Genomic DNA, 27,588 nt, shown 5'->3' with positions numbered 1-27,588 from the left:
AAAAACAAGTATTTACAAAGTATATTTTAAAGATTTGTGGAAAAACCTGTTTTCAGATCCACTTTCAGAAAATGTTTACAACTCAGATTATAAGGATCTTTTAAAATATATAACTGAGAAAAATTCATTTGAGTAACTGTAGGTGGAGCTCATATCTATGCCAATGGGTAAGATTGCCTAACACTTTCCTTTATAAGATCCTGTTTTATGTTGCTTATAACTTTGCCAAACCCAGTTAATGTATATGCATTTCATTACCAGGGAGCGTAAGACTGATAAAATATTGAAACATCAGATTGAAAAATATAATGAAATTAAGTTAATGAAAGTCCTTTATTGAACTGGACAAAAGACATGATGGAAAGAACTTTAGAGATTGTAAATAAATGTGTGTGATCTCTGCTATTGAACCTAAGAGTCTGTAGACTGTATTCAATACCAGACTGAAAGGATAAACACGGTAAAAGTACTGGGTCAATACATTATTTTTATCCATTCTATCTGATAAAAACAAGGCTTTCCTTGTGGCAACCAGATATGAGGATTTCATTACTTTAATGGGGAACGAGAGAGGATGGGGGAAATGCACACTGTTATACATCACCTAGCAATGATCATGGTCCAGTTGTACATGACAGGTAATGTGATGCAAAACAGCCAGTAATAATACAAGTTTCCTGATGGATCAATAACAAAAATATCTTTCTTCTCCCTGAGCAGTAAGCAGAAAGGAAAGGGAATATTAGTGAGAAACTTATAAAAATGGAAATGGGTTTTAGGAACCACAAAAGATGTTCCATGGTTACTAACATATGCTGGTCATTTAGTTTAGTAGGTAGTTCATTTGTGCAAGAACACCCTTAAATGAAAATTAGCCTCCTTGCTTGAATTCCTGGATAAGAAACTAGTTGGTGAACATGGATTGGATACTAGAACCTAGGACACAAGGAAAATTAAATTGGCGGGCTTCAACACAAAGTCATAGTGACATGTAGTTTCAACCTTTTTCAAAATAATCTGTTTCCCACTAAGTTAATTTTCTTCTTTGTAGAATAAATGACTCAAAGCATCTATGCTTCATCTTTTCAGAAGGAAATGGTTATGTGGCCATTAGTATTTGAATGCATTGAACAGATCATGCCTTCAGTATTAGGGGAGTCTAAGACTGGTTGTGAAAGATGAAACACTGCAAAGGATTGCAAAAGAAACTAAGGAACCTAGAGCACTTCATTGCTTTACATTCCTCTGGCCCCCAAAATTCTATTTATTTACAAAGTAAAATGCCTAAACATACTAATGAGACAGATTTTCGTTATTAATTTTCTTGGGCCCATAGTTGATTAGGCTGGGACTACATGATTTTTTGGGGGGAGGAGATGAGGAGGCACACCATGTATTTGAATTTTAAAGCTTTATTGATAAAATAATAACAGCGGAGAGTGCTGGAAATGCTTTTATGTTATTTGAAGGAAGAAAGCATTAATGCCCCAAGCTTTAACCTACTTCTATATTTATACCACGCATGACCCAGACTGGCCAAATCTAGGTGTAATGTTAGAAGAAGGGGGGGGGGAGGGCTTTTTGTACCTGCCAAAAAAACTTCCATTCCCCACTCACACACCTTTGACCTTCCCCAAAATGCTTTGCAATGCTTGCAACAGTGTTAGCCACATACAATGCTAATTTGCCTTCCTTGGGGACTCTCTAAGGGAGGGTGCCCTTGGGGTGTGACATGAAGAGAAAAACAGGACTCTTTACATTGTAGGTGCTGTTAACTCACCTTTGGATCCTAATATGAGTGGATGAGGCTGCTTTATTTTGGCCCCAGTACATCCTTGCAGTGGGTTTTCACAAGGGTGGTGGTAAAGTTTTATATGAAGTTCTGCATAGTTCCATCTTATCACCCCTCTTGTTCAATATTTGTGTGGCATTACTGAGAGGGTTAATGAGACAAGGACTGCATCATATCCAGTATGCTGATGGCATGCAGCTTTGTCACCATTTCATGTGACCAATTAAAATGCGCAATGAGCTTAGTATGTGTGTGAAATTGGAGCATGGATGATAGCTAGATGTTTGACATTCAGCCCAGTCAAGACTGAGGTGGTGATATTCTTGTTGCTTCTCCCCAAAAGTATGTGGCAAGAATACCTCTCCTTTTAATTAAGGGCACCTCTTCTACATGGTTAGGTTTGCAATCGTCTGGTTGGATTTCCAACTGCTACTAGAAAATCAGGTAGCAGCAAGAGCCAAATCACATTTTTATCATTTTCTGTATAGTCAGGAGAATGTGTCTGTTCCTTTTGGATGCAGTCCTTGTGACTGTCATCCCTGTCTTTATCATCTCAAGATTAAATTACTGCACTGCACTCAATATCAAGTTATGCCTTAAAATCATCCAGAAGCTGAAGCTTGTAGAGAATACAGCAGCCTGTTTGGTCAATGGCGGATCTCACTAGGAGCATAAATCATACAACAAGTGCTTCAATCTCTGCACTGGCTGCCTGTAGGGCTTCAGGTGAAGTTTACGGAATTGGTTTTGACCAGTGAACATTTAGATCTCACGAGCTACCTACATGAGAGACCACTTCTCTCCTCATGCTAAAATACCATAGCGGAGAACAGCAGAAGTGCCAGAGCTGAAGCCTGGTATTATAAATTGGGCTGTTGATGGGACATTCTCTGTGAGGGACCCACAGCTTTGGAATTTACTCCCTACGTCACTTCAGGAAAGCCTGAATCTGATGAGCTTCAGAGCATACCGTAAAGCTCCTCTCTACTCCCCAGGTATTTGAAAAGAGGGTTAGTGCTGGACCAGAGGGGAAGGGGGTTTGAGTTCTTAAGTTGCGTGGTTTGCTGGTGCTCAGTCATACTGAATTGCACTGCTTCACTTCAGTTCTGTTGAGATATTTTGATGCCTTTTAGGTGTATAGCTAGGTTCCCCTTTCAGCATTTGTATAAATGTAATTAATATATAAATGTAAAACAATAGTCAGAGTGGCATTAGTAGCCACTTCCATAATAAGTATAATTTCACACTGCAGCTGTTGCAGTTCCTGGAGGCATTTTGCCAGTGGAAAACACAAATGGATAAAATACCGTTTGAGGGTACTGCCACAGTGCACCCTAGAGCAGCATTTAGCGCATCCTTTAATGGTGCAGTGGGTACTTCTCCCACCACTCACCCTGGTTGTCCAGCTACTGGTGAAAAGGAGCAAGGGTATAGCCATACTCCATCATGCCTCCTTTGGAATGTCTAGTAGCTCTCTTACTCTCCCTCAGGAGCACAAGCATCACAATTTTGGCTACCCCCTGCACAAATGAGCAAGTGGAGGTGCTCTCTTCACCCTTTACACACTCACACAACAGCAGCCAGAAATTGGCCCAAATATTCTTTACACTACATGCAGTGAAATTTCAGTACGTTCATTATATACAATACAATAGTAAAAACACATGCAAAGGTAAGTGATAACACAAAGTGGTAAAACGTACACAACAAAAACAAAACAGTTTTGCAAAACTATAAGAACTGTGTATAGGTTTGTATTTTCTGTAATACTCTACCACTTTGACCTTTATTTCTGCCTTTCCTGAACAGCACATACCCTTCAATACCCGTACTCCAGTCATGACTACTATTCCATCATATTTCTGTTATCTCTATAATATCTGGTTTCACTTCCTGCACCAGTTCTAGTTTTTCCATTTTGTTACTCAGGCTCCTTGCATTGGTGCACAGACACCTTAGTTGTTTCTGCTTAGCTTCACCCAGATTCCTCACCTGAGTAGGTACAGTCATTCTACTACTGGTATCGCCTACCTGACAATTAGCATCATTTGTATTAGTACTGTCTTTCCTCTTAATATCCTACCCACTGGTGTTCCTTTCTCCATTCCGGTAGTCTTTCTTTCTTGATTTTTCCTCTTGGTCAATATTAGCCTTTGAAGGCTGTTCCAAAACTTCTGATGGTTTGTCCAATTTCAAGTCTAAACTCATTGATGGCCAGTTTATATCCATTTGTTCTCATGCCAGCATTGGCCCTTAACTGAAATAGCTCCTCTCCCTCCCTGGCCTTTATCCATCTGATGTATTTATAAGGAGCAACCATATCTCCCCTCAGCCTTTGTTTTGTTAGGCTAAACATGCCAAGCCCCTTATGTCTTCTCTCATAAGGGAAGTTCTCCATCCCTCTGAACTTCCAAGTAGCCCTTCTCTGCACCTGTTCCACTTTTAATTAACGTTTCTTAAACATGGGAGACAAAAACTGTACACAGTATTCCAGATGAGGTATCACCAGTCCCGTGTATAATGGTAATAACACTTTCTTATCTTTCCTGGAAATATCTTGATTGATGCATCCTCAGATTGTATTAGCATTTTTCACAGTCACATCACATTCCTTGCTAATAGTCATCCTCTGATCAACTAGTACTCCCAGGTCTTCCAACTGATAGCAAAAATTCTTCTTGTTCCCCACTAAGTGCATGACATTACACTTTGCACGATTAAACTTCATCCCATTTCTAATATTCCAGTTTTCAAGGACATCCAAATCGTGTATGATATTCCAGTTCTCCTCCTATATTGGCAGTACCCTCCTACTTTGTCTCATCTGCAGTTTTTATTAGCACATTCCCACTTTTTATTCATGAAAATGTTAAATAAGATTGGACCCAAGACTGATCCTTAAGGAACTCCACTGGAAACCTCCTTCTGTGTGACATTTCACCTTTTAGCATGATGTGTTGCAATCTTCCCTTTAACTAGTTTCTTACACCCCATTCTTATATTAATCCCCATCTTCTCCAATTTAACTAATTTCCCCTGTGGAACTCTATCGAATGCTTTACTGAAATCCTGGTATATTAGCCCTGGTCTACACTACGAGTTTAGGTCAATTTTAGCAGTGTTAGATCGATTTAACCCTGCACCCGTCCACACGATGATGCCATTTTTGTCAACTTACAGGGCTCTTAAAATCAATTTCTGTACTCCTCCCTGACGAGGGGATTAGCACTGAAATCGACCCTGCTGGGTCGAATCTGGGGTAATGTGGATGCAATTCAACGGTATTGGCCTCCGGGAGCTATCCCAGAGTGCTCCATTATGACTGCTCTGGACAGCACTTTCAACTCAGATGCACTGGCCAGGTAGACAGGAAAAGCCCCACAAACTTTTGAATTTCATTTCCTGTTTCCTTCATGAGCCATGGGAGCAAGGGGTAGGCTGGGGTAGGTGTGACCACATGGTGCTGCCAAGTGGGAGAGCAGCCTGAGGAAGAAGCCTCCAGCTGGCATGATATTCCAGGCTGGACTGAATCTCCATTAGACAAAACTTAAAGAAGAGAATGACCTGGAGTCATTCCCATTTTTGTCCAGGTGCCCCCGACCGACCTCACCGAGGCTGGCCAGGAGCACCCATGTCTGTCCAGGCACCCCCAACCGACCTCACCGAGGCCAGCCAGGAGCACCGACGGGATGACGATGACGGTTACCAGTCATACTGCACCGTTTGTCGTCCACAAGGCAAGGCAAAGGGATGCTGCTGTGTAGCACTGCAATACTGCATCTGCCAGCAGCACCCAGGAGACGTATGGTGACAGTGAGCTGAGCAGGCTCCATGCTTGCCGTGGTATGTCATCTGCACGGGTAACCCAGGAAAAAAGGCGAGAGGGGGGCCTGATGATATGTACCCAGAATCACCCACGACAATGTTTTTGCCCCATCAGGCATTTGGAGCTCAACCCAGAATTCCAATGGGCAGCAAAGGCTGCAGGAACTGTGGGATAGCTACCACAGTGTAACGCTCCAAAAGTCGAATCTAGCCTCGGTACTGTGGATGCACACCGCCGACTTAATGCACTTAGTGGGGACACAATCGACTGTATCAAATCGATTTCTAAAAATTTGACTTCTATAAATCAACCTAATTTCGTAGTGTAGACATACCCTTAGATCTACTGCATGTGTCTCTGTGTACCAATATCTATTCACTGTTGAATTTAGTAATAGTAAAGTTATCAAGATTCTGAAAATACAGTACTGGGATATTTAGACTTTTAAACTAAAACAGGTTACCAAAATGTATATACTATATATTCAAATTTCATTTGATTTGAAATTATACCCTGCTGTTAAGTGGAACAAGTAACACTCCGTCCCGCAGAAGGAGTGTTAACAGCTATGAAATTGGCTTGACTAAAGCAGCTGGAAGAATTTAAATACATAAAGGGCTTGGTCTATACATAAGGGATTCTATACATGAAGTTTTGCTGATTAATTTCACGTATGGACATTCTTATTCTGGAATAAAAGAGTGCCTTGTCTCTGTTTAGCTCAACCCCTAAAAAGGAACAAGGCACACTTGGACACTCCAGTTCTAGAATAAGGTTATGTCTACGCTAGCACTTTTGTCCGTCAGGGACATGGACAGCGGGTGAAGCTTCCCCTTGTGGAGGCTAGCACCCTGACCCACATCTGTCGGCCAAGGCCACACCCTCACTCGCTTCTCAACCCCCTCGTGGCCCTGGCTGGCATGGGCGGGGGAGCGGCTGAGAGCTCAGTTAGGGCCACGGAGGTGGGCTGAGAGCGTAGAGCTCCTCTCTCATGGCCAGGGAGCACAATGGCAGAGCTCCAAGCCACTCCTCGATCCCATTCCTTCCCCTGCCTCCCTGTCCCTGTTCCACTCTCAGCCACTCCCCCATCCCTACTCTGCCTCTTCCTGCCCCCGAGTCACTCCTTTCTGAACACACCCTGCTGCACTCCCAAGACCAGAAAAGCTTTGCGGCCACAGCAGGGAGTCAAGTCTCCTCCAGCCCCAGGTCTGTGGTGAGGAGAGATTTTTCCAGGGGCTTCAGATTGGCTGGGGCCCTGGGCATGGGCTCTATAGGCCTGTGCGGTAAAGTGCCGCTGCTCCCCCACCCCCAGCAGTGCAAGGTTTGAGGAGACTTGGCCTACCCCAGCCTCCATTACATGCTGCCCATGGCCAGGGGTGTGAAAAAACCACCCCCAAGCAAACATAAATGTCACCAAGAGAAGCGCAAATGTGGACAGCACTACTGCCACTTCTTGGGGGTAGTTTAATTATGCTGGTAGGAGAGTTCTCTCCCCTTGGCATAGAGCAGGCTACACGGGAGACATTATAGCAAAAAACCCCACACCCCGACCAACAAAAGTACTACAGAAAAGCGCCAGTGTGGATAGCGCTATGTCGGCAGGAGATGCTCTCCCAATGACAAAGCTACTTTTATTTTGTTGGCAGGAGAGCTCTCTCCTGTTGACAAAAAGGAACTATAACGGTGTGGCTGTACTGGCACAGCTGTGCCGATATAAGGTGCACAGTGGAGACATAAGCTTTGTGTGTGCCTTGTTCCTGTTTAGGATTTAAGCTTAACAGAGACAAGGCAGTCTTATTGTGGAATAAGAGTGGTCACACATGGAATTAATCAGGAACAACTTCATGAACAGACAAGACCAAAAAGAGTGGTCAGCATATTCACTTATCTAGGGCTAACATACACAACATGCTTGCAATATACCCATGACTGGATTCAGTTGTACAGGCTAGGCAATCTTACTAGAAGAACATAACACTATTCTAAAACCAAATTAAGAACACTTACTCCTCTTTCTTGTCTCTCTTCTTATGCTTATCTTTATTTCTGTGTTTTTCCTTATTCTTTTGCATTTCTGTGTCCTTTTTCTTTTCCTTTTTACCATCAGACTTGCTGAAAAAATGGATTAAAATGTTATGGTTTTACAGAAAAACTAGAATGATGACTTGTAGAAGATTGTAAAGAAACTATGCAATATTATTGTCTTACCCCTTCTTTTCTCTTTTCTTTTTCTCTCTAAAAAAGAAACAATATCTATGTGATAGGCTCTTGGGATACATCTAACTATTATTTCCACTATTTTCCCTGTTAAAATCAGTTGAGTTCTATAAGTCTAATATTATACTTAAGATTTTGGCCTTTGAATAAAACCTTTGTTTATAGTTTTCAACTATTTCCATTTTTACATAGTTAAATAGGATACTACTGACTTGTGTTAGAAAAACAGTTGCTGTGCATATAGTTCAGATATACATGAAATTTCTTATTGAATTACTTGTATGATGCAATAATTTGCAAGGAAAGAACTAGGTATATTGCTTTTTTTTAAAAAAAAGCATTCTCTACAATACAAATAACTTTAAAATGAAACTGTAGAGTACTTACTCGTCTTTATTACTGTTGTTGTTAACATTATACTGTGCAATGGCATTAGGTAGGTGCTGTTCCCTAAGAAACAGCAAAATAAAATAGTTACCGCATATCTGCTGCATGACACTAAATAGGCTTGTAAAATAAGATTTACAGCTGCATAGGTTAGTTAAGGTTGCCTAACTGGTTTGATAAGTTTAAAATGAAAATATTCACCAGTAAGTATAGAGATGAAGAAAACCAGTGAAATGTTGACTATGTCTCTGTTTTTCTTTCTTGGAGTTTCAATACTTCTGAAAAGAAAAGGGGTGAAATCTTGGTGCCATTGAAGCCATGAGGAATTTTGCCATTGACTTCAGTGGAATCAGGATTTTACCACTGATGTTTACCCTGTTAAATGCCTGACCACATGTTTTGTTTTTAAACTGCAGGTGTCTTCATAGCCTCATAGAGTATTTCATGTTTAGACATTCCAACTGAACCATTTTTTTATGACTGAGTGAGCTGAATGCTCAAGTAGGGAATCTGGTTGTGTTGTCAAGGTGCCTGTGTTTTAAAACTAGGCCATGAACATTAATGTTACACCTAATCAAAACAGATTTTATTGAAATTAGATAAAATAAAATGGTTTTGTGGCATAAAGTGAGATACAAAAAAACAAGCAGATAAAAATCCACATAAACAGGACCATATGGACGCAGTCAAAGATTTGACATGTATGTACCCCACACAAGGAGCACAAAACTCACATGATTTCTTCTGATATCTCATCACAGAGATTCTGATTATTACAATTATTGCTCCATCTTAGCTGTGGACCTTGAATTTTTTCCAAGAAAGAGTCTGAGGTTTGGCAGCCTTCATTGGAAATCCTGTTCTCCCAGTCTTTTAAGGTAACCAAAAAGTTGGGTATTCTAAAAATAGATAGAAATATTAGTTAAATATTTTTAAAAAGAAGCTTAATTTCTTTGTGGGGGGAAAAAAAACTTTGTAGGAAACTTAAGTGTCACAGTGCGTTTGCACATATGTCACTTTCACTGTAGATTTCATTCACCAGGCAGAGTGAGGACGGTCAGCTTTGTACAAATCAGACAGATCCGGAAGAGGAAGAGCTGCCAGATTGTGGAAGTGGGGAGTCACAATACCCCCATTCTTCCTTGTGCCTATAGGACAGGGAAAAATCACTGAATTCAGAGTGAAAGCAAGAGATCAGCTAATAAGATTGCCCACGCACATACACAGAAGAGAAAGTCACCAGCTGCAGGGGTGGGAACTGAAGATCCCACACAAACTCCTTCACTTAGCTTTTAAATAAAAGAGAATTTCATTACTTCCTCCCAGAAGCCAGGTTGATGGATGACACAGCTCCCAGTAGGCAGAGTCCTCCCCCACCCACCTCATTCACCAGTAGGAGGGGAAAGAGAGACACAACACCTCTGTTCCATCAGCAGAATGGATTTTTTGCCTTACCAGCACCCAAGGGAGCAGAGTGTGGAACAGTGTATTCTGTGGGTGGCACACTGGACTTACATCCTAAAACAAGGCCCCCATTACAGAACCTCAAAGTTATGAACACCTCAGGAATGGAAAGCAGCAAAGAGTCCTGTGGCACCTTATAGACTAACAGACATATAGGAGCATGAGCTTTCGTGGGTGAATGTCATGCATCCGACGAAGTGGGTATTCACCCACGAAAGCTCATGCTCCTATACGTCTGTTAGTCTATAAGTTGCCACAGGACTCTTTGCTGCTTTTACAGATCCAGACTAACACGACTACCCCTCTGATACTCAGGAATGGAAGTTGTTTGTAACTCTGAACAAAATGCTATGGTTGTTCTTTCAAAAGTTTACAACTGAACATTGACTTAATACAGCTTTGAAACTTTACTATGCAGAAGAAAAAATGCTGTTTTCCCTTTTTTAAAGTAGGTTATATTTAAGACAGTACTGTACTGTATTTGCCTTTGGGGGTGGGGGGAGGAGGGTGTCTCTGCTGCTGCTTGCATGTGTACTTCTGGTTCCAAATGAGGTGTGGTTGATTGGTCAGTTCCTAACTCTGGTGTTCATAACTCTGAGTTTCTACTGTATCTCCAGTGTGTTAGCCCTGAATTCTGAGGCAAGGTGTAAATTTTGTGACTGTATGAAATACATGGATAAACATTCTAATTGTTATTGAGCTAAGTATAATGATGTTGACTGTTATTTTAATTTTTAATTCAGTGAACATTTTTACATGCCATAGTAGTCAAATGTTTCCATGCCATAATAGTAGAATTTTATTCTTCCATGCACCAAAGATACCAAGGAGCCTGGCACATAATATAGATCCAGTGTTGAATACATAAGACCCTTGCACTCAAAATTACTAGCTTGAAGACTATCAGAGCAATGTTTCTCTCCAGTAATTTTACCATGTTGGATTAAATGTTATATGGCAGGCATTCTCAAACAGGGGGTGGAGACCCCTCAGGGGGTTGCGAGGTTATATGGGGGGGTCATGAGCTGTCAACCTCCACCCCAAACCCCACTTTGCCTCCAGCATTTATAATGGTGTTAAATATATTTAAAAGTATTTTTAATTTATAAGGGGGAGTCACACTCAGAGGCTTGCTATGTGAAAGGGGTCACCTTTAAAAAAGTTTGAGAGGCACTGTTATATGGCAACTAAAACAGAAAACTTGAAGATAAATATGTCAATAGTATATCAACTGAAGTTTAATTTTCTCCTTATATGACCAAATATTTTAAATTGATACTGTCTAGTTTAGATATCAGTGACAGGATAAGCTTAGAGAAAACTAAATAGAGAGATCTGAGTATAGTTTCATTATTTCAGTTTTTAAATACTTTTCTTACAGGCTGAATACGATTTCTAAAAAATGTAAATTAATACATTTTTATTTTTCAAACTAAACCTACTTAAAATTAAATTTGAAATTATCTCATCCTCTATTATGGACTCAATTTAAAATCTGTTAAAGTTGTTAAAATTATATTTAAAAAATCAAGCAGTACATGTTTGCTGCCAAAATTTTAAAGAAAGTCAAACCACTGAACTGATGAAAGTCACTAGTTAAGCACCTGAAACCAAAGTTTGTTGAAGAGCTAAACCAGCTTTTGACTGCAATAGCCTCTTCTGCAAGTGCAAGGAGAATATTTTCTTCACTTCAGTTTATTCCACTAGTTCAGTTTAATGACTAGTTGAATCAAAGTTGAGAAATAGATTAGGAGTTGAAAAAGCAGGAAAGCTTCTTTTTCCTCTTCCAAACTATGAGGTGGGAGAGGATGAGCTATACTAACTAGTTCTAAAATTGTGGAGGATGGGATGACCAGAAACCATTAGTTCAGTTCACAAACAGCAGATAATACTTCCTTTGTTTAATGAATCAGTTAATTTTAAATGCAAAATATGTTTCAATAAACATTATGTATCCAACATATTAAGGTAGTTGGAGTTAGCTAGCAAACCATTTTAAAATGGTGGTTTTGTACATTTTTAATTGAATTATAATTTCTATCCAAATACAGTGTGATACAAATCACAAGGAAAAAAACAGTTAATCATCTAGTAAATAAGAAATATCATTCATTACTTCTAACATAGTAAAAAATGCAAAAATTAAGAATCTGATGGTATGTTATGCTATATAATTGCTTATATAAATTTGTTTAGATATAATGTATCCTGGTTAGCAAAAAGAAGTATCAAATTTAGTGTAAAAGCTATCAACATGTTTTAATAGTTACCAACCTTTCTTTAAGAAAATAAAGAAAGTTCAAATTCAAAACAAGATGAACATTAATTTAAATCCAGGTTTTCTTCTTGCTGATTAAAATCTGTGATTTAATTCACTTTGATTTAAATCAGTCCACACAGTTTTCTTAAATTGCACTGTTTGTAATTCTCACTTAAAAGCCTGAAAATAAGATTTCTTGTCCTATGAATTTTTTCCTTTTACAGTTGGAACACATTTTTCTTGTGGGTTTTCAGTGGGGGAAAAATGTGTGGGTTTTGTTCCTTATTTGTGTATCAGCATCACTGATAATAACAGTGATGTCAGCTCAACACAGCAATCCAGATTGCTTGTTTTATTAATTTCCTTTGGTTAACTAGTGCTCCCTTTGTTGACTGGCTGATTCTGTTATAAACAAAATATTTAAAAATCACAAGCTAAAATCCTCCCTGGACCAACTCTCCTTATTAGAGAGAGGAAGGATGGTCTTGTGCTTAAGGTACTGCATTATTAATTATTATTATTATTATTATATTTTACTGTTTGTATTGCAGTAGCACCTAGGTGCCCCAATCATAGTGCAGGACCACAGTGTACTAAGCACTGTACAAACAAAAAAGACAGTCCCTGCCCCAAATCTTGGGACTAAATAAATTAGAGTTCAATTTCCAGTGCGATCACGGCCTGACTTTGTGATCTTGAGTGAGTCACTTAATTTCTCTAGTCCCCAACTTTCTACCAAACTTTGTCTGTCTTGTCTTTAGATCAGGGCCACCCGGAGGATTCAGGGGGTCTGGGGTCTTCGGCGGTGGGGGGCCCCCGCTTCAGCCGTAATTCAGCAGTGAGGAGGTCCTTCCGCTCTGGGACCCACCGCCAAAGTGCCCCGAAGACCCACGGCAGGGGCCCCCCGCCGCCGAATTACCGCCGAAGCGGGACCCACCTGGCGGTCCTCGGCGGTAATTCGGCGGTGGGGGGTTCTTCCACCCCGGAGCAGAAGGACCCCCCCCCCCCGCTGAAGACCCGGAGCGGAAGAAGCTCCGGGGGCCCGGGCCCCGCGAGAGTTTTCCGGGACCCCTGGAGCAAGTGAAGGACCCCACTCCAGGGGCCCTGAAAAACTCTCATGGGGGCCTCTGCAGGGCCCAGGGGCAAATTGCCCCACTTGCCCCCCCATCTGGGCGGCCCTGCTTTAGATTGTATACTCTTTTAGGGGCAGAGATGTGGGATATGTTGACCAGAGAGTAGAAGAGCTATTAGTGATGGGACAGAGACCCTGAGGAAGACCCTGAAAAAGGTGGTTTGAGATGCTGAAGGAGGATATGAAGAAGGTTGGTGTCAGCTTGGAAGACACACTTGACAGGAATGTTTGGAAACAAAGAACAAGAGCTGCCAACCCCAACTGATGGGAAAAAACAAAGCTGAAGAGACTCTTTGGGGCAGGGATTGTTTCTTATTAATGATGTGTATGTACAGTACCTCATGTGATGGGGCCCGGCCCTGGGTTGGGGATTCTAGGTGCTAATGCAATAATTATTGGTATAATTAATTACCAGAAGCAAATTTGGCACCAAGCCATAGACTTCATATATCCAGTGATTATTGCTGAGAGTTTCTCAGTTGCTTAGATTTGAGGGTATTTCCTTCCAAAAATAATGTATATATGTCAAGTTTTAATTGTAAACTCAAGAATGTCCCCCTAAAATAGATTTTAAACATGAGAAAGATTACCAAAATATCTCCACTCAACTTGTGTAAATAAATGCATACATGGATAGGTAAACACATAAATATGTAGGTACACTGTGCTAAACATGGATTCCTGGGATGTAACTCACCTATGTAGCACTCCTTTCACTGCCTGTGAGTTGTTTGTGGAAGAATAACCGCTGCAGCTGTCCCCATGCTCCTGTGTTTGTAATATGGATGAACTATCATATGCTTCAGCCAGAGACCTATAATTAAACAGTATGTACAATCGTACTACAGCAACAATTCATAAATAGGTTTCAGAGCGGTAGCTGTGTTAGTCCGTATCAGCAAAAACAATGAGGGGTCCTTGTGGTACCTTATAGACTAACAAATTTATTTGGGCAAAAGCTAAAACCCACGTCATCAGATGCATGTAGTGAAAAATACAGTAAGCAGTATATAATGTTTGGAGTTTTTTATAGTAATTTTCCCTCTGCTGATACTCATACCTTCTTGTCAACTGTTGGAAATGAGTGACATCCACCTTGATTGCATTAAGTATCAGAGGGGTAGCCGTGTTAGTCTGGATCTGTAAAAGTGGCAAAGAGTCCTGTGGCACCTTATAGACTAACAAACGTATTGGATCATGAGCTCTCGTGCGTGAATTCGAAAGCTCATGCTCCAATACGTTTGTTAGTCTATAAGGCGCCACAGAACTCTTTGCCACTTGATTGCATTGGCCTCATTAGCACTACAAAAGTAATCAACTGTTGAGAATGTGCCACTTCCACAATTGAATTGGACTCGTTAGCATTGACCCACACACACACAACTTGGTAAGGCAACTCCCATGTTTTCAGATATATACTGCTTACTGAATTTTTCACTATATGCATCTGATGAAGTGGGTTTTATCCCACAAAAGCTTATGCCCAAATAAATTTGTTAGTCTCTAAGGTGCCACAAGGACTCTTTGTTGGTTTTGCGAATTCATAAATAGTGGTCCCCAGGCACGATTTACTTATGTGTTTTATCTCTAAACCTTAAAGTTGCATTAACATTATTTTTGGTATGGACTTTTGTTATTTGTTAAGCATTGAGAATATGCTGGGAACTCTACAAAACACAAGAGTACTTTCTGGTACTGCAGAAATGTACAAATCTAAGGCCCCAACCTTGGAAAGTCAGTGGGACTACCCACATGTGTAAAGTTAAGAACACGCAAAATCTTTGCAGAGTTAGGGATTAAGTTACACATTTACATCAAGAGGAAAATGTACCCCTATGTCAGTGTACACTGCTTGGTTATAGGATGTTCCTATGCAATCCATGATGCCTTTTTTACTGAATGAGAAAGTGGGTTTCATAGCAGAGGGAATAGCAGTTTTACCAAATTAAGTTAACATGTCTGTTGAATGCCCCCTAATGACTGTTAATGGCAGCTCTGAGCACACATTTCTGGGTTTAGCACTCTTTTCATTTAACTTTAAAATTCACCTGTTTTGGGGGCCAATTTTTTAAACCAGCCTCCAAAATTGCAGATACACCAGATGTGCACTTGTACATTGAAATTGTCTAGTTAGATATTCCTCAAGCAAAGCTTGCATGCAAAATTTTGTGCTGAACACCTGTAACTCCCACTGAAATCAATAGGACTGGACTGGCTGCAGGTGCTCATCAGGACACTTTTATTTAATTGTCTAAACTTAGATGCTTGACTTTAGGCACTCAGGTTTGAAAAATGTGGCCATAGTGACTAGCTTGTAAACAAACGATAGGCTACAATTTAACTTCAGTGAGAGCTCTGGGTGTTCAGCATCTCTGAATATCAGAATACTTTTTGTTTAGAAGCCAAAACATGGATTGAGGAGTCTAAATTTAGACAGCCAAACATGAAAGCATTAGCGTATGAGCAGTCAGAATAAAAAAATATTCACTTTTTTTGCTATATGATCAATCATCTGAGTCACAGGATATTATTTCAGTTCCTTGCTTTGATGAACTAAGCTTTAGAAATCTGAAAAAAATCCCCTTTTCTGTGTGTAAAATTATCTACAAACATTTGTAACTGTGTGGTGGTGGTTCTCTGCAAAAAAAATGGTCTCCCAGTGTTTAATGCTCACAAATATTTATTCAGAATAGTATTCATCTTGCTTAGATTTCAGTAGACTTTCTTGCGAATAAAAAGTGGCTCAGTTGAACGTCTACAAATAATCAGATAAAAAGGGTTGTGAATGCCAGCAAAGTGGGATTTACTCACAGCTATACTTTTTGCAGTATTGTCCCAACTCAAGGCATGAGCCACTTTGCTGGATGGTGAAAACTTGGTAATGACTATTTGAGTGTATTTTTTGACTAGTTAAACTTCATTTTTGAGGAAGCCAAATCATTTGACTAACAAATATAGTCACATTTTACCTTATCCTAATTAATTACAATGGACAATGTATCACAGGTAAACTTCTTATCAATGGAAGAGAGAAGATACCAAGACAGGGACAAACACCTGTCTCCATCATTCCCATGCAAACTAATACAAATTAAAAAATCCCGAGAGCAGAATTTGACCTACTTAGTATACTTGACTTACCTCCTGTTCCCATTCTCTATCCTTCCTACGCCCACATCAGCATCCTGTACTGCCGGCCTGGGAACATTTATGTAGGAGTGACGGGTGTTAATCACACCAACCTTCATGGTCAGATTGTTACTCCTTGGGTGAGAGGGGAGGAATCATTTCAAAATGAAAAAAAAGTACTTTTATGGTTCTATACAAAAAGAAACCTCAGAATGCCTAACATCTGCATGTTACATGCTCTAGGGCAAAGAGTAGAAAATTGATCACAGAAATTAGAGAGATGAAATTTAAACATAGCTCTCTTTGCTCCTGATTCAATCATTACACATCTGGAAAATAGGAGGTGGAATCAGGAAAAAAACCAACCCAGAATGTCTTCCACAATGTTAAGCAAGGCTGCTTTTCAATGTAATTCTAGATATATGGATGTGATTTAAATTTATTATGTACAATTCAATGAAAACAGATAGAACACAGGTTTCAGAGTAGTAGCCATGTTAGTCTATATCAGCAAAAACAACAAGGAGTCCTTGTGGCACCTTAGAGACTAACAAATTTATTTGGGCATAAGCTTTTGTGTGCTAGAACCTACTTCATCAGATCTGATGAAGTGGATTCTAGCCCACGAAAGCCCTCGTTGTTTTTACATAGAACACATTGTCTCTATTCACAATACTTGTATTACAGCATTAAAATCTAGCTCTATGTAATGTACCTGATTCTATAGTTCTTGACACGTGTGTAGCTCTCCCAGAAGTCAGTGGAAGTTGTGTGTCTGTCAGTAGTTTGGCTTCAGGCTTAATATGTGACTTAATATTTTTTCTATTTTTATTGGGGTATTTTAAAGTATAAAATATGTCAAGTACTCCCCCCATTACAACAACAAATTGCAAAGGCACTCTAGCTGAAGCATACTGCCCTTATCCTCCCTCCTCTCTTCTTCCAGTTATTTTTCACAGCCACTTGTCGCATCTTGCCCTTGGTTAGATTGCAAGCATGTCAGGGCAAAGGCTGTGTCTTTCTATGTGTTTGTACAGAGCCTGGCACAAATGGGCCCTGCTCCTGATTGGTGCCTTTAGCTGCTGCTGCAATACAACTAAGAAGTAATAAAAATTATAAAATATGACTCTAAGATTAAAGGGATATGAGATTAGACTCTAGGTCTGAGTGCAAGCCACAAATTGCAAAACTGAATGCAGTTCAGTTCCCCAGTGTACTATAACTTTAGAAAAATGTAATGGAGCTGATTCTCCTCTCACCCTGGTGTAAATCAGGAATACTTCTACTGAAGTCAGTGGAATTATTCTAGTTTTAAACTGCTGTCAGTGGCAGGAGAATCAGGCCCAATATCTTTGCCTACTAAATATGTAGGGTAGAATCCCAGTCATTTCAAAGCAAGATTTGCGACTTATTTCACTCTTAATGCTTTCCTAGGAACTCACAAAGACAGTAGTAGCTGAGAGAGTTTGTTCTGTTGGGCCCTCTGGTGGTCCCCATGAAGTCAACAGCAAAACTCCCAATTTACTGGATTCCAGGGGCCCTCCATGTGGAATCATTTAGGTTTTTCAAACATGCCTATTGTATAGCTGAGTAAGACAGGAAGGATGGTTTAGGGTAGTTAGGGTACTAGCCTGGGATCTGAGAGACCCAGGTTCAATTCATTGCTCTGTCACAGACTTTATGTGTGATCTTGGGCACAACACTTAGTCTCTCTGCTTCAGTTCCCCATCTGTTAAATGCACTTCCCTACCTCACAGGGTTGTAAGGATAAAATTATTAAAGATTGTGAAGCACTCCGATATAATGTTGATGGAGGCCATTTAAGTACCTTAGATAGAGTACCATGCAGTCACATGAATAAGGGACCTGTGCCTGACATGAAGTTTTACTGTTGGAAAGAGAATTTCATAGCAAATCATGAACTAAAGTTGGTAATCTAGCCCTTGCACAATGCATTCTGGTTAATATGCAATCTCAGTGTTCAGTTACAAAATAAAGGCAGGTGTTTTATAAAATCCTTTCAGAAATGCTGGTAAAATTGAGTCACAATACTCAGCATGTTATTCAGTTGCCTGTCCTGAGTAGTTCACATGCACAATTTCAATCAGCCTGTCAGTTTGAATTTGAAATGCAAAAGCACCTGGAGCTGCATGAAGATGACAGTTTTGAAATTGCCAGTAACTGACAGGAATTACTTCAAAAAAGGCCCATTAATGATTTGCTGTGCTGCTGAGAAGTGCAGTAAAATACCACTGATGGGATCACTCTTGATGAAAATACCTTTGCCGTTCAATTCAGCCTGCTGCTGGGAAGAAGATGGAAGAAGCATTGTGATACTGCTATAGCATGTGTCTGCTAAACTAAACAGGAATATGATGTATTTGTTGGTAGATTATGTCTTTGTTTTATCCAGTGAAACTGAAGGCACCATTCCCAGTTGCTTAACCCATTTCATGTGGGAGAGCTAAGAGGAAACTCTGTTTCCAACAGGCAAATAGGCAGTTCATGCAGGCTATGTAGATATCTACTGCAGTCCATAAAATAAAAAGATTAAGATTGAATACTAAGAAGTATCATTCTATTATATCTTGTGATATTGCTGTCAGGCTTTAAAATGGCTAATGGTATGGCTTGGCTATAAGGAGGTAGTCACATAAGAAACACATTTCTAAGACCTAACCAATGAGTCAACCATGGCATAGGTGCTGGAAGGAGGATTTTCACTGGATTGCTGCAGCCTTAGGGATTGAAACTACACCAGATGTATTAGCCAGCTGTATCTCCACACACAGATGGGGGGCAATATTAAAAGTGGGTAATGCTGGCACCCAAAGGCAGCTTAGATCCACCCTGATTCAACCACTCCCTGAAGAAGCAGCAAAGAATCCTGTGGCACCTTATAGACTAACAGACGTTTTGCAGCATGAGCTTTCGTGGGTGAATACCCACTTCTTCGGATGCAAGTAGTGGAAATTTCCAGGGGCAGGTATATATATGCAAGCAAGAAGCAAGCTAGAGATAACGAGGTTAGTTCAATCAGGGAGGATGAGGCCCTGTTCTAGCAGTAGAGGTGTGAAAACCAAGGGAGGAGAAACTGGTTCTGTAGTTGGCAAGCCATTCACAGTCTTTGTTTAATCCTGAGCTGATGGTGTCAAATTTGCAGATGAACTGAAACTCAGCAGTTTCTCTTTGAAGTCTGGTCCAGACTTCAGGTTGTGCCTCCACCTCAGGGCCTGACATGCTGGCCGCTTCCAGGAGCAGCAGGGAGCCAGAGCAGGCAGGGCGCCTACCTTAGCCCCACTGTACCACCGACCTGGAGCCATCTGAGGTAAGTGACACCTGGCTGGAGCATGCACCCTGAACCCCCTGCCCCAGGTTGGAACCCTGTCCCGCACCCTAAGTCCCTCCCAAATCCTGCACCCCCACCTGCACCCCAACCCTCTACCCCTGGTTGGCATTCCCTCCCACACTCACATCCCCTCCCGTACCCCACACCCCTGCCCCAGCCCTGAGCACCCTCATGCACCCAAACTCTCTTCCAGAGCCGCACTTTGACCTCCTCTCACATTCCAACCCTTTGCCCCAGCCCTGAGCCCCCTCCCGCACTCCAAACCCCGCGGCCCCAGCCCAGAGCCCCCTCCTGCACCCCAAACTGCTCATCCCCAGCCCCACCCCAGAGCCCCACCCCCAGCCGGAGCACTCACCCACTCATAAAAACATAAGAATGGCCCTACTGGGTCAGACCAAAGGTCCATCCAGCCCAGTATCCTGTCTGCCGACAGTGGCCAATGCCAGGTGTCCCAGAGGGAGTGAACCTAACAAGTAATGATCAAGTGATCTCTCTCCTGTCATCCATCTCCACCCTCTGACAAACAGAGGCTAGGGACAACATTCCTTACCCATCCTGGCTAATAGCCATTAATGGACTTAACGCCCATGAATTATCTAGTTCTCTTTTAAACCCTGTTATAGTCCTAGCCTTCACAACCTCCACAGGCAAGGAGTTCCACAAGTTGACTGTGCGCTGTGTGAAGAAGAACTTCCTTTTATTTGTTTTAAACCTGCTGCCTATTAATTTCATTCTTATATTATGGGAACAAGTAAATAACTTTTCCTTATTCACTTTCTCCACACCACTCATGATTTTATATACCTCTGTCATATCCCCCCTTAGTCTCCTCTTTTCCAAGGTGAAAAGTCCTAGCCTCTTTAATCTCGCCTCATATGGTACCTGTTCCAAACCCCTAATCATTTTAGTTGCCCTTCTCTGAACCTTTTCTAATGCCAGTATATATTTTTTGAAATGAGGAGACCACATCTGTACACAGTATTCAAGATGTGGGTGTACCATGGATTTATATAAGGGCAATAAGATATTCTCCATCTTATTCTCTATTCCTATTTCAAATTATTCCCAACATCCTGTTTGCTTTTTTGACTGCTGCTGCACACTGCGTGAACATCTTCAGAGAACTATCCATGATGACTCCAAGATCTCTTTCCTTATTAGTTGTAGCTAACTTAGCCCCCCATCATATTGTATGTATAGCTGGAGTTATTTTTTCCAGTGTGTGTTACTTTACATTTATCCACATTAAATTTCATTTGCCATTTTGTTGCCCAGTCACTTAGTTTTGTGAGATCTTTTCAATTCACAGTCTGCTTTGATTTTAACTACCTTGTTGAGCAGTTTACTATTGTCTACAAACTTTGCCACCTCACTGTTTACCCCTTTCTCCAGATCATTTATGAATAAGTTGAATAGGATTGGTCCTAGGACTGACCTTTGGGGAACACCACTCTCCATTCTGAAAATTTACCATTAATTCATACCCTTTGTTCCCTGTCTTTTAACCAGTTCTCAACCCATAAAAGGATCTTCCCTCTTATCCCATGACAACTTAATTTACGTAAGAGCCTTTGGTGAGGGACCTTGTCAAAGGCTTTCTGGAAATCTAAGTACACTATGTCCACTGGGTCCCCCTTGTCCACATGTTTGTTGACCCCTTCAAAGAACTCTAATAGATTAGTAAGACATGATTTCCCTTTACAGAAACCATGTTGATTTTTGCCCAACAATTTATGTTTTTCTGTGTCTGACAATTTTATGCTTTACTATTATTTCAACTAATTTGCCCGGTACTGACGTTAGACTTACCAGTCTGTAATTGCCGGGATCACCTCTAGAGCCCTTTTGAAATATTGGCATTACATTAGCTATCTTCCAGTCATTGGGTACAAAAGCTGATTTAAAGGACAGGTTACAAACCATAGTTAATAGTTCCACAATTTCACATTTGAGTTCTTTCAGAACTCTTGGGTTAATGCTATCTGGTCCCGGTGACTTGTTACTGTTAAGTTTATCAATTAATTCCAAAACCTCCTCTAATGACACTTCAATCTGTGACAATTTCTCAGATTTGTCAGCTATGAGGATGGCTTAGATTTGGGAATCTCCCTCACATCCTCAACAGTGAAGATTGATGCAAATAATTAATTTAGTTTCTCTGCAATGGCCTTAGTGTCTTTGAGTGTTCCTTTAGCATCTCAATCGTCCAGGGGGCCCACTGGTTGTTTAGCAAGCTTTCTGCTTCTGATGTACTTAAAAAAACATTTTGTTATTACCTTTTGAGTTTTTGGCTAGCTGTTCTTCAGACTCCTTTTTGGCTTTTCTTATTACATTTTTACACTTAATTCGGCAGTGTTTATGCTCCTTTCTATTTACCTCACTAGGATTTGACTTCCACTTTTTAAAAGATGCCTTTTTATCTGTCACTGCTTCCTTTACATGGTTGTTAAGACATGCTGGCTCTTTTTTAGTTCTTTTACTGTGTTTTTTAATTTGGGGTATACATTTAAGTTGGGCCCTATTATAATGTCTTTGAAAAGTGTCTATTCAGCTTTCAGGGATTTCAGTCTAATCACTTACCTTTTAATTTCTGTTTAACTAACCTCCTCATTTTTGCATAGTTCCTCTTTCTGAAATTAAATGCCACAGTGTTGGGCTGGTGAGGTGTTCTTCCCACCATAGGGATGTTAAATGTTATTATATTATGGTCACTATTTCCAAGCAGTCCTGTTATAGTTTCCTCTTGCACCCAATCCTGCACTCCACTCAGGACTAACTTGAGAATTGGCTCTCCCCTTGTGGGTTCCTGTACCAGCTGCTCCAAGAAGCAGTCATTTAAAGTATCGAGAAATTTTGTCTCTGCATTTCATCCTGAGGTGACATGTACCCACTCAATATGGGGATAATTGAACCCCCCACTATTATTCAGTTCTTTGTTTTGATAGCCTCTCTAATCTCCCTTAGCATTTCATAGTCACTTTCACTGTCCTAGTCAGGTGATCCTCCCACATACCAGCCCCCGCCCTAGATCAGAGCCCCCTCCTGCACCCTGAACCACTCATTACTGGCCCTAAACCAGAGCCCACACCCCCAGCTGGAACCCTCACCTCCTCTTGCACCTCAACCTCCTGCCCCAGCCCAGTGAAAGTGAGTGAGGGTTGGGGAGAGTGAGCAACAGAGGGAGGGGTGCTGGAGTGAGTGGGGGTGGGGCCTCAGAGAAGGGGCAGGGCTGGGGCAAGGGTGTTCGGTTTTTTGTAATTAGAAAGTTGGAAACTCTAGTTCCACTGGTTCAGACTGTGGAGCAGCCACTCTGAAGCCTCTTCTTTCCCAGCCTGATAGTTCTGATTAGGCTGGTGTGGAACTCCTATATATGGAAGCAGAAAGGATTTGGCCCCCTATAGTTCCAAACTAGTGGGTCAGAATTTGGATCTCAGTAAATAGTGCAGGATCAGGTTGTTTCTCCTGTCTTCAAGTTCTATTAGCATTAAAGAATATTCTTGATAATTTCAGAAGTTAAGGGCCACATTTTTAAACCCAGAAGCCCAAAATTGTCCTGTAGAAATGACAACACAACTGTCCGCCTATATGCACCTGATCTGTGAGCATGATATTTCTATTGAGCACTTGTGGGTCAAAATCCCTGCCCCTATTGAAGTTATGTTAAGCAAAGTATTTCTTGACTATATTAATTATGTTAATATAGCTTTTCCTTATTCTCTAGCTACACCGTTTTTGTTAAAATATCATATTAGCACGAACTAGCATACTGATTGTTATCTTCTAGCCCATTCCACAACAGCAGATAATAATATTTAGGAAGTTACAATTCAAAGTAATGCAAATGAACTTTTGTTTTAGAAATATTTCACATTATCACGTAATCGATTTCACAAATAATCTGACTCTATGTATTCTCTTTTTAAAAAGATAAGAGAGCTATGAAGAACAGCTAGATGTCCAAACACTTACCGTTGTTTTTTTAAAAACTATTTTACCAGTGATAAGCCAAGAGCTTTAGGATGCAAGAAAACAAAAGAGAGCATTATTCGTGTACAGAATTGTAATGAATGGAGGATTAGCCGCTCCATCTGCTGTGCTTTTTTACATTAGCCAGGTCTCACTTTCCTATAGGCACAATGGTCCAAATTCACCCCTGTTGTAGCTACACTGACTTCGGGGATGCAGTGACTTCAATAGAGATACACTATGGATTAATTTGGCCCAGTACGTCTATTTGCTTACATTTAATTATTGAAGAACAACATACAAAATATTCAGTCATATTACATTAAATACTGTGTTGTTACAAAGTATCTAGATTTGCCCTCTAGAAAATAGGATACATCTAGAATAAAGCAAATTAAAAAAATACTTAAGTGGGAAAAAAAGACATCAGTATTATTGTTGTCACAAGGTGCTTTGCTATTGTGGGTGCTTACCTTGGTAATGTAATCTACTCCTAGTAATGATTGCAGTCCTTTAAGTTGTCAGCATTTCCATGCTGAATGTAAACAGCCACAATGAAAATCCAAACAATCAACATTTCAGGGTATTAATTTTCTTATTGCTGAATGTCTTAAATGGGCAGTCTAATGATACTTCTCTGTATTATTCCAAGACTAGGGCGTGGTCATTAGACGAGGATTTCCTTGACCTAGTGCTGGATTTTGAGATTTAGAGACAGATGAAAGTGACAGTGACAGTCACCATTATCCCTCACCTGAGCAGAAGCTTATGAATACTAAAAATATGCATGGGATTTGACAAAGACTATTGAACAATTCCTGTTCTGAAACTAAGGAAGATATTGGAAAAGTGTTACATAGCAATATTGTCTGGTGATATTTTTGTATTACTTTTATTGCAGATTCATACATTATTATTGTACTAGGGTTTTTCACTGGAATAGATATGGTTTGCTGTTTATTCTTTCATATTTTATCAAATAGCCTAGAATAATAATAATTACAGTTTTAGTCAATTTGGAAACTGCTCAGCCAAACTAATACAGCTTTGTAAGGGCCTATAATGTTCCCATCATGATGCTTAAAATACCTGTAAACATATATGTTTATTTTAAAATGTTATTGTTTAGAACATCTTATTTGCTAATTCTAAGCAAAAATATTATTTTAGCTATCAGAGAAAGAAAAGCTATTAGTAGAAATCTCCTTGCTCTATCTTAGGTTATAAAAAAAGACAAACTCATATAGAATTGTGTCAGAACATAAAACTGCATCAGAACATAACACTGGAAAGAATTAATCACAAGCTGACAAGAAAGTATGATTTGTGGTTAAGGCACTGAAATAGAGCGCAGGAGATTTGGTTCAGATCCTAGCTTTGCCACAGGTTTCCCTTCTGTCCTTCCCTCAGGGCTCAATTCACAATTTCCCTGAAGGCACTTTGGGTAAGTCTACATTACAATGTAAGTGGGACTTCAGTCATCGGGCCTGGGTAAGAGAACCCAGGACTTGAGCATCTACATTGATTCTTAACCCTACATTAAGAATTTTCTAATCCAGGCTCGAACCTGGGGCTCTGGCATCATAGAATCATAGATTATTAGGATTGGAAGAGACCTCAGAAGGTCATCTAGTCCAACCCCCTGATCAAAGCAGGACCAACACCAACTAAATCATCCCAGCCAGGGCTTTGTCAAGCCAGGCCTTAAAAACCTCTAAGGATGGAGCTTCCACCACCTCCCTAGGTAATCCCTTCCAGTGCTTCACCACCCGCCTAGTGAAATAGTGTTTCCTAATATCCAACCAAGACCTCCCCCACTGCAACTTGTGACCATTGTTTCTTGTTCTGTCATCTGCCACCACCACTGAGAACCGTCTAGCTCCATCCTCTTTGGAATCCCCTTTCAGATATTTGAAGGCTGCTATCAAATCCCCCTTCAGTCTTCTCTTCTGCAGACTAAAAAAGCCCAGTTCCCTCAGCATCTCCTCAGAAGTCATCTGACCAAACCCCCTAATCATTTTTGTTGCCCTCCACTGGACTCTCTCCAATTTGTCCACATCCTTTCTGCAGTGGGAGGCCCAAAACTGGATGCAATACTCCAGATGTGGCCTCACCAGTGCTGAATAGAGGGGAATAATCACTTACCTCGATTTGTTGGCAATGCTCGCACTAATGCAACCCAATATGCCATTAACATCCACACTGCAGTACACAGACCCAACTCAAACCATGTTTGATCATGATGTACTGCGGGAAAACTTGACTGTCCATCCAGCACATCAAAGGAAGTTTGAAAAGCCCACAAACACATCCTGCTGAGCCGTCATTTTGAACTGTGTACACCCAGATACCAGAGCTAACAACATGGAGGAAGCACCTTTTGAATAGCTTTTTGCTTGAACTATCACTCCTGTGTCAGGAAACAGGCAGAGCTTTGATGAAATGCTGGAGGACATTTTGGTGGTATTTTCTGACCCACCAAAGGCACCTGATAGAGGTTATGATGAACCAGGAGGAGGAGGACACAGACATGGCAGATTCGAACTGGCTGATATTGCTTATGACACTTGGTACAGCCAAAGATGCCCCCTATGTAGACCTTCTGGAGCAGGGCCACAAGCACAGACTGGTGGGACCATGTCATCATGCAGATTGGGGATGACCAGCAGTGGCTCCAGAACCTTCTCATAAAGAGAGCTACATTTCTGGAGCTTTGTGAGCAACTTGCCCCGAGCCTCCAGTTAAAGACACACGTATGAGGGCAACCATCCTGGTCCAGAAGTGGGTTGCTATAATCCTCTCAAAGCTGGCTATCCCAGACTGCTACACATCATTGCCAACCAGTTTGGTGTTGGAAAATTGACTGTAGGTAAAGTGGTGGCAGAGGTTTCTGAGGCAATCAGGTTTACCTCAAAGTGGTGAGCATAAAACATATTCCTGATGTAATTGCTGGCTTTAGAAGAATGGGGTTTCTAAACAGCACCGGCACCGGTGATGGGACTCGTGCCCATAGTTTGCTCTCTTTAAGGAGCATGAGTACATAAACCTGGTCTGTGGGGAGCTTGCTTCTGATGATGAGCTTGGGAGGTTGTTTAAAGGCCAGATGAGGGTGTTCAGGAAAGATTTCTTTCAGGATGGGATCCCCAGTGAGTATGAGTTGTAGTTGTTTGATGATACCCGGTATGGGTTCCAGTGTGGGGTGGTAGGTGACAATTAGGGGTGTGTGGTCAGAGGGGGTTTTATTTCTGTATTGAAGCAGGTTCTATTAGGATGCTAGCAGGCCACATGACTTTCAGTGGCCCCTTATAATATATGCTAACTACTTATGCTACTGCTGGGGGAATTCTGTGCCACTGCACAATGCAAAATTTGCACAGAATTAATGTTTTGCACAGAATTTCATTTTTTCTCCACAGAATTGGTGCCACAATCTGCTGGCTGCCACTAGTGACTGCTGGACCAAGCAGAGCCCAGCTCTCCAGTTCACAAATACAGGACACTGCTGGTGGAAGGGAGAGGGAGAGCTGGAGGGTTCCAGGCAGCTGCAGCTCTCAGCACATCTTGAAGGAGGAGGCAGTGTGCAGGAAACTCCATACAAGCCCCAGACCCAGCATCAAGCTGTTTCCTCTCTCTAGATCCCTGGGCTATGGGGGTAGGGAGTGTGGGTGTGTGCACTTGTAGGCACCCCACAGCTGGACTCTGGGTGGGAGGGATGCAGGTGTCTGGGTCAGGAGGCATCCTGCAGCTGGATTCTGAGGGATAGAGGTGCAGGTGTCTAGGTGGGGGGGGGGGGTGCCCCAAAGCTGGGCTCTGGGGGCATGGGTCTGAGACCAGAAGGGCAGAGTTTTCCCCCCCAAGATGTGCCCAGCTGGCTTGTGTGACACACCCAGACTGAGGTGCCCAACAAAAACAGAACAGAGAAACAGAAACTGGGTTGTCATAGGAATTTCTTTAACTCTCTACTTCTGGGGGAATCTATTTTGTTGTCTGTATTATTATTGACATACTTGCTGAAAGGTATTTTGAAATAAATTACCAAAATAATTCAAACTGGTATGATTATATT

The 27,588-nt window shown here is 41.1% G+C and overlaps 1 protein-coding gene across 3 annotated transcripts in view; it reads right to left on the bottom strand.

Annotated features, from left to right (window-relative positions):
- The window catches only part of CNGA1 (cyclic nucleotide gated channel subunit alpha 1), a 41,525-nt gene that overhangs the window by 3,922 nt on the left and 10,015 nt on the right, over positions 1-27,588 (bottom strand). For 2 of the 3 annotated variants that reach the window (XM_039542188.1, XM_039542190.1), the window contains exons 2-8: positions 16,220-16,342; positions 13,776-13,892; positions 8,957-9,121; positions 8,223-8,285; positions 7,827-7,853; positions 7,626-7,730; positions 605-712 (exon numbers count right to left, since the gene is read on the bottom strand). In XM_039542188.1, the coding sequence (XP_039398122.1) occupies positions 605-712; positions 7,626-7,730; positions 7,827-7,853; positions 8,223-8,285; positions 8,957-9,121; positions 13,776-13,892; positions 16,220-16,326 (692 nt within the window). In that variant the 5' untranslated portion in view covers positions 16,327-16,342. Of the gene's footprint in view, positions 1-604; positions 713-7,625; positions 7,731-7,826; positions 7,854-8,222; positions 8,286-8,956; positions 9,122-13,775; positions 13,893-16,219; positions 16,343-23,995; positions 24,217-27,588 lie in introns of those variants that run through there. The other variant, XM_039542191.1, reaches the window with a different exon arrangement.

This window comes from Mauremys reevesii, linkage group 5 (genome assembly GCF_016161935.1).
Source record: "Mauremys reevesii isolate NIE-2019 linkage group 5, ASM1616193v1, whole genome shotgun sequence".
NCBI lineage: Eukaryota > Metazoa > Chordata > Testudines > Geoemydidae > Mauremys > Mauremys reevesii.
Note: the sequence above shows the minus strand (reverse complement) of the source record. Positions and strands in the feature narration are given on the sequence as shown.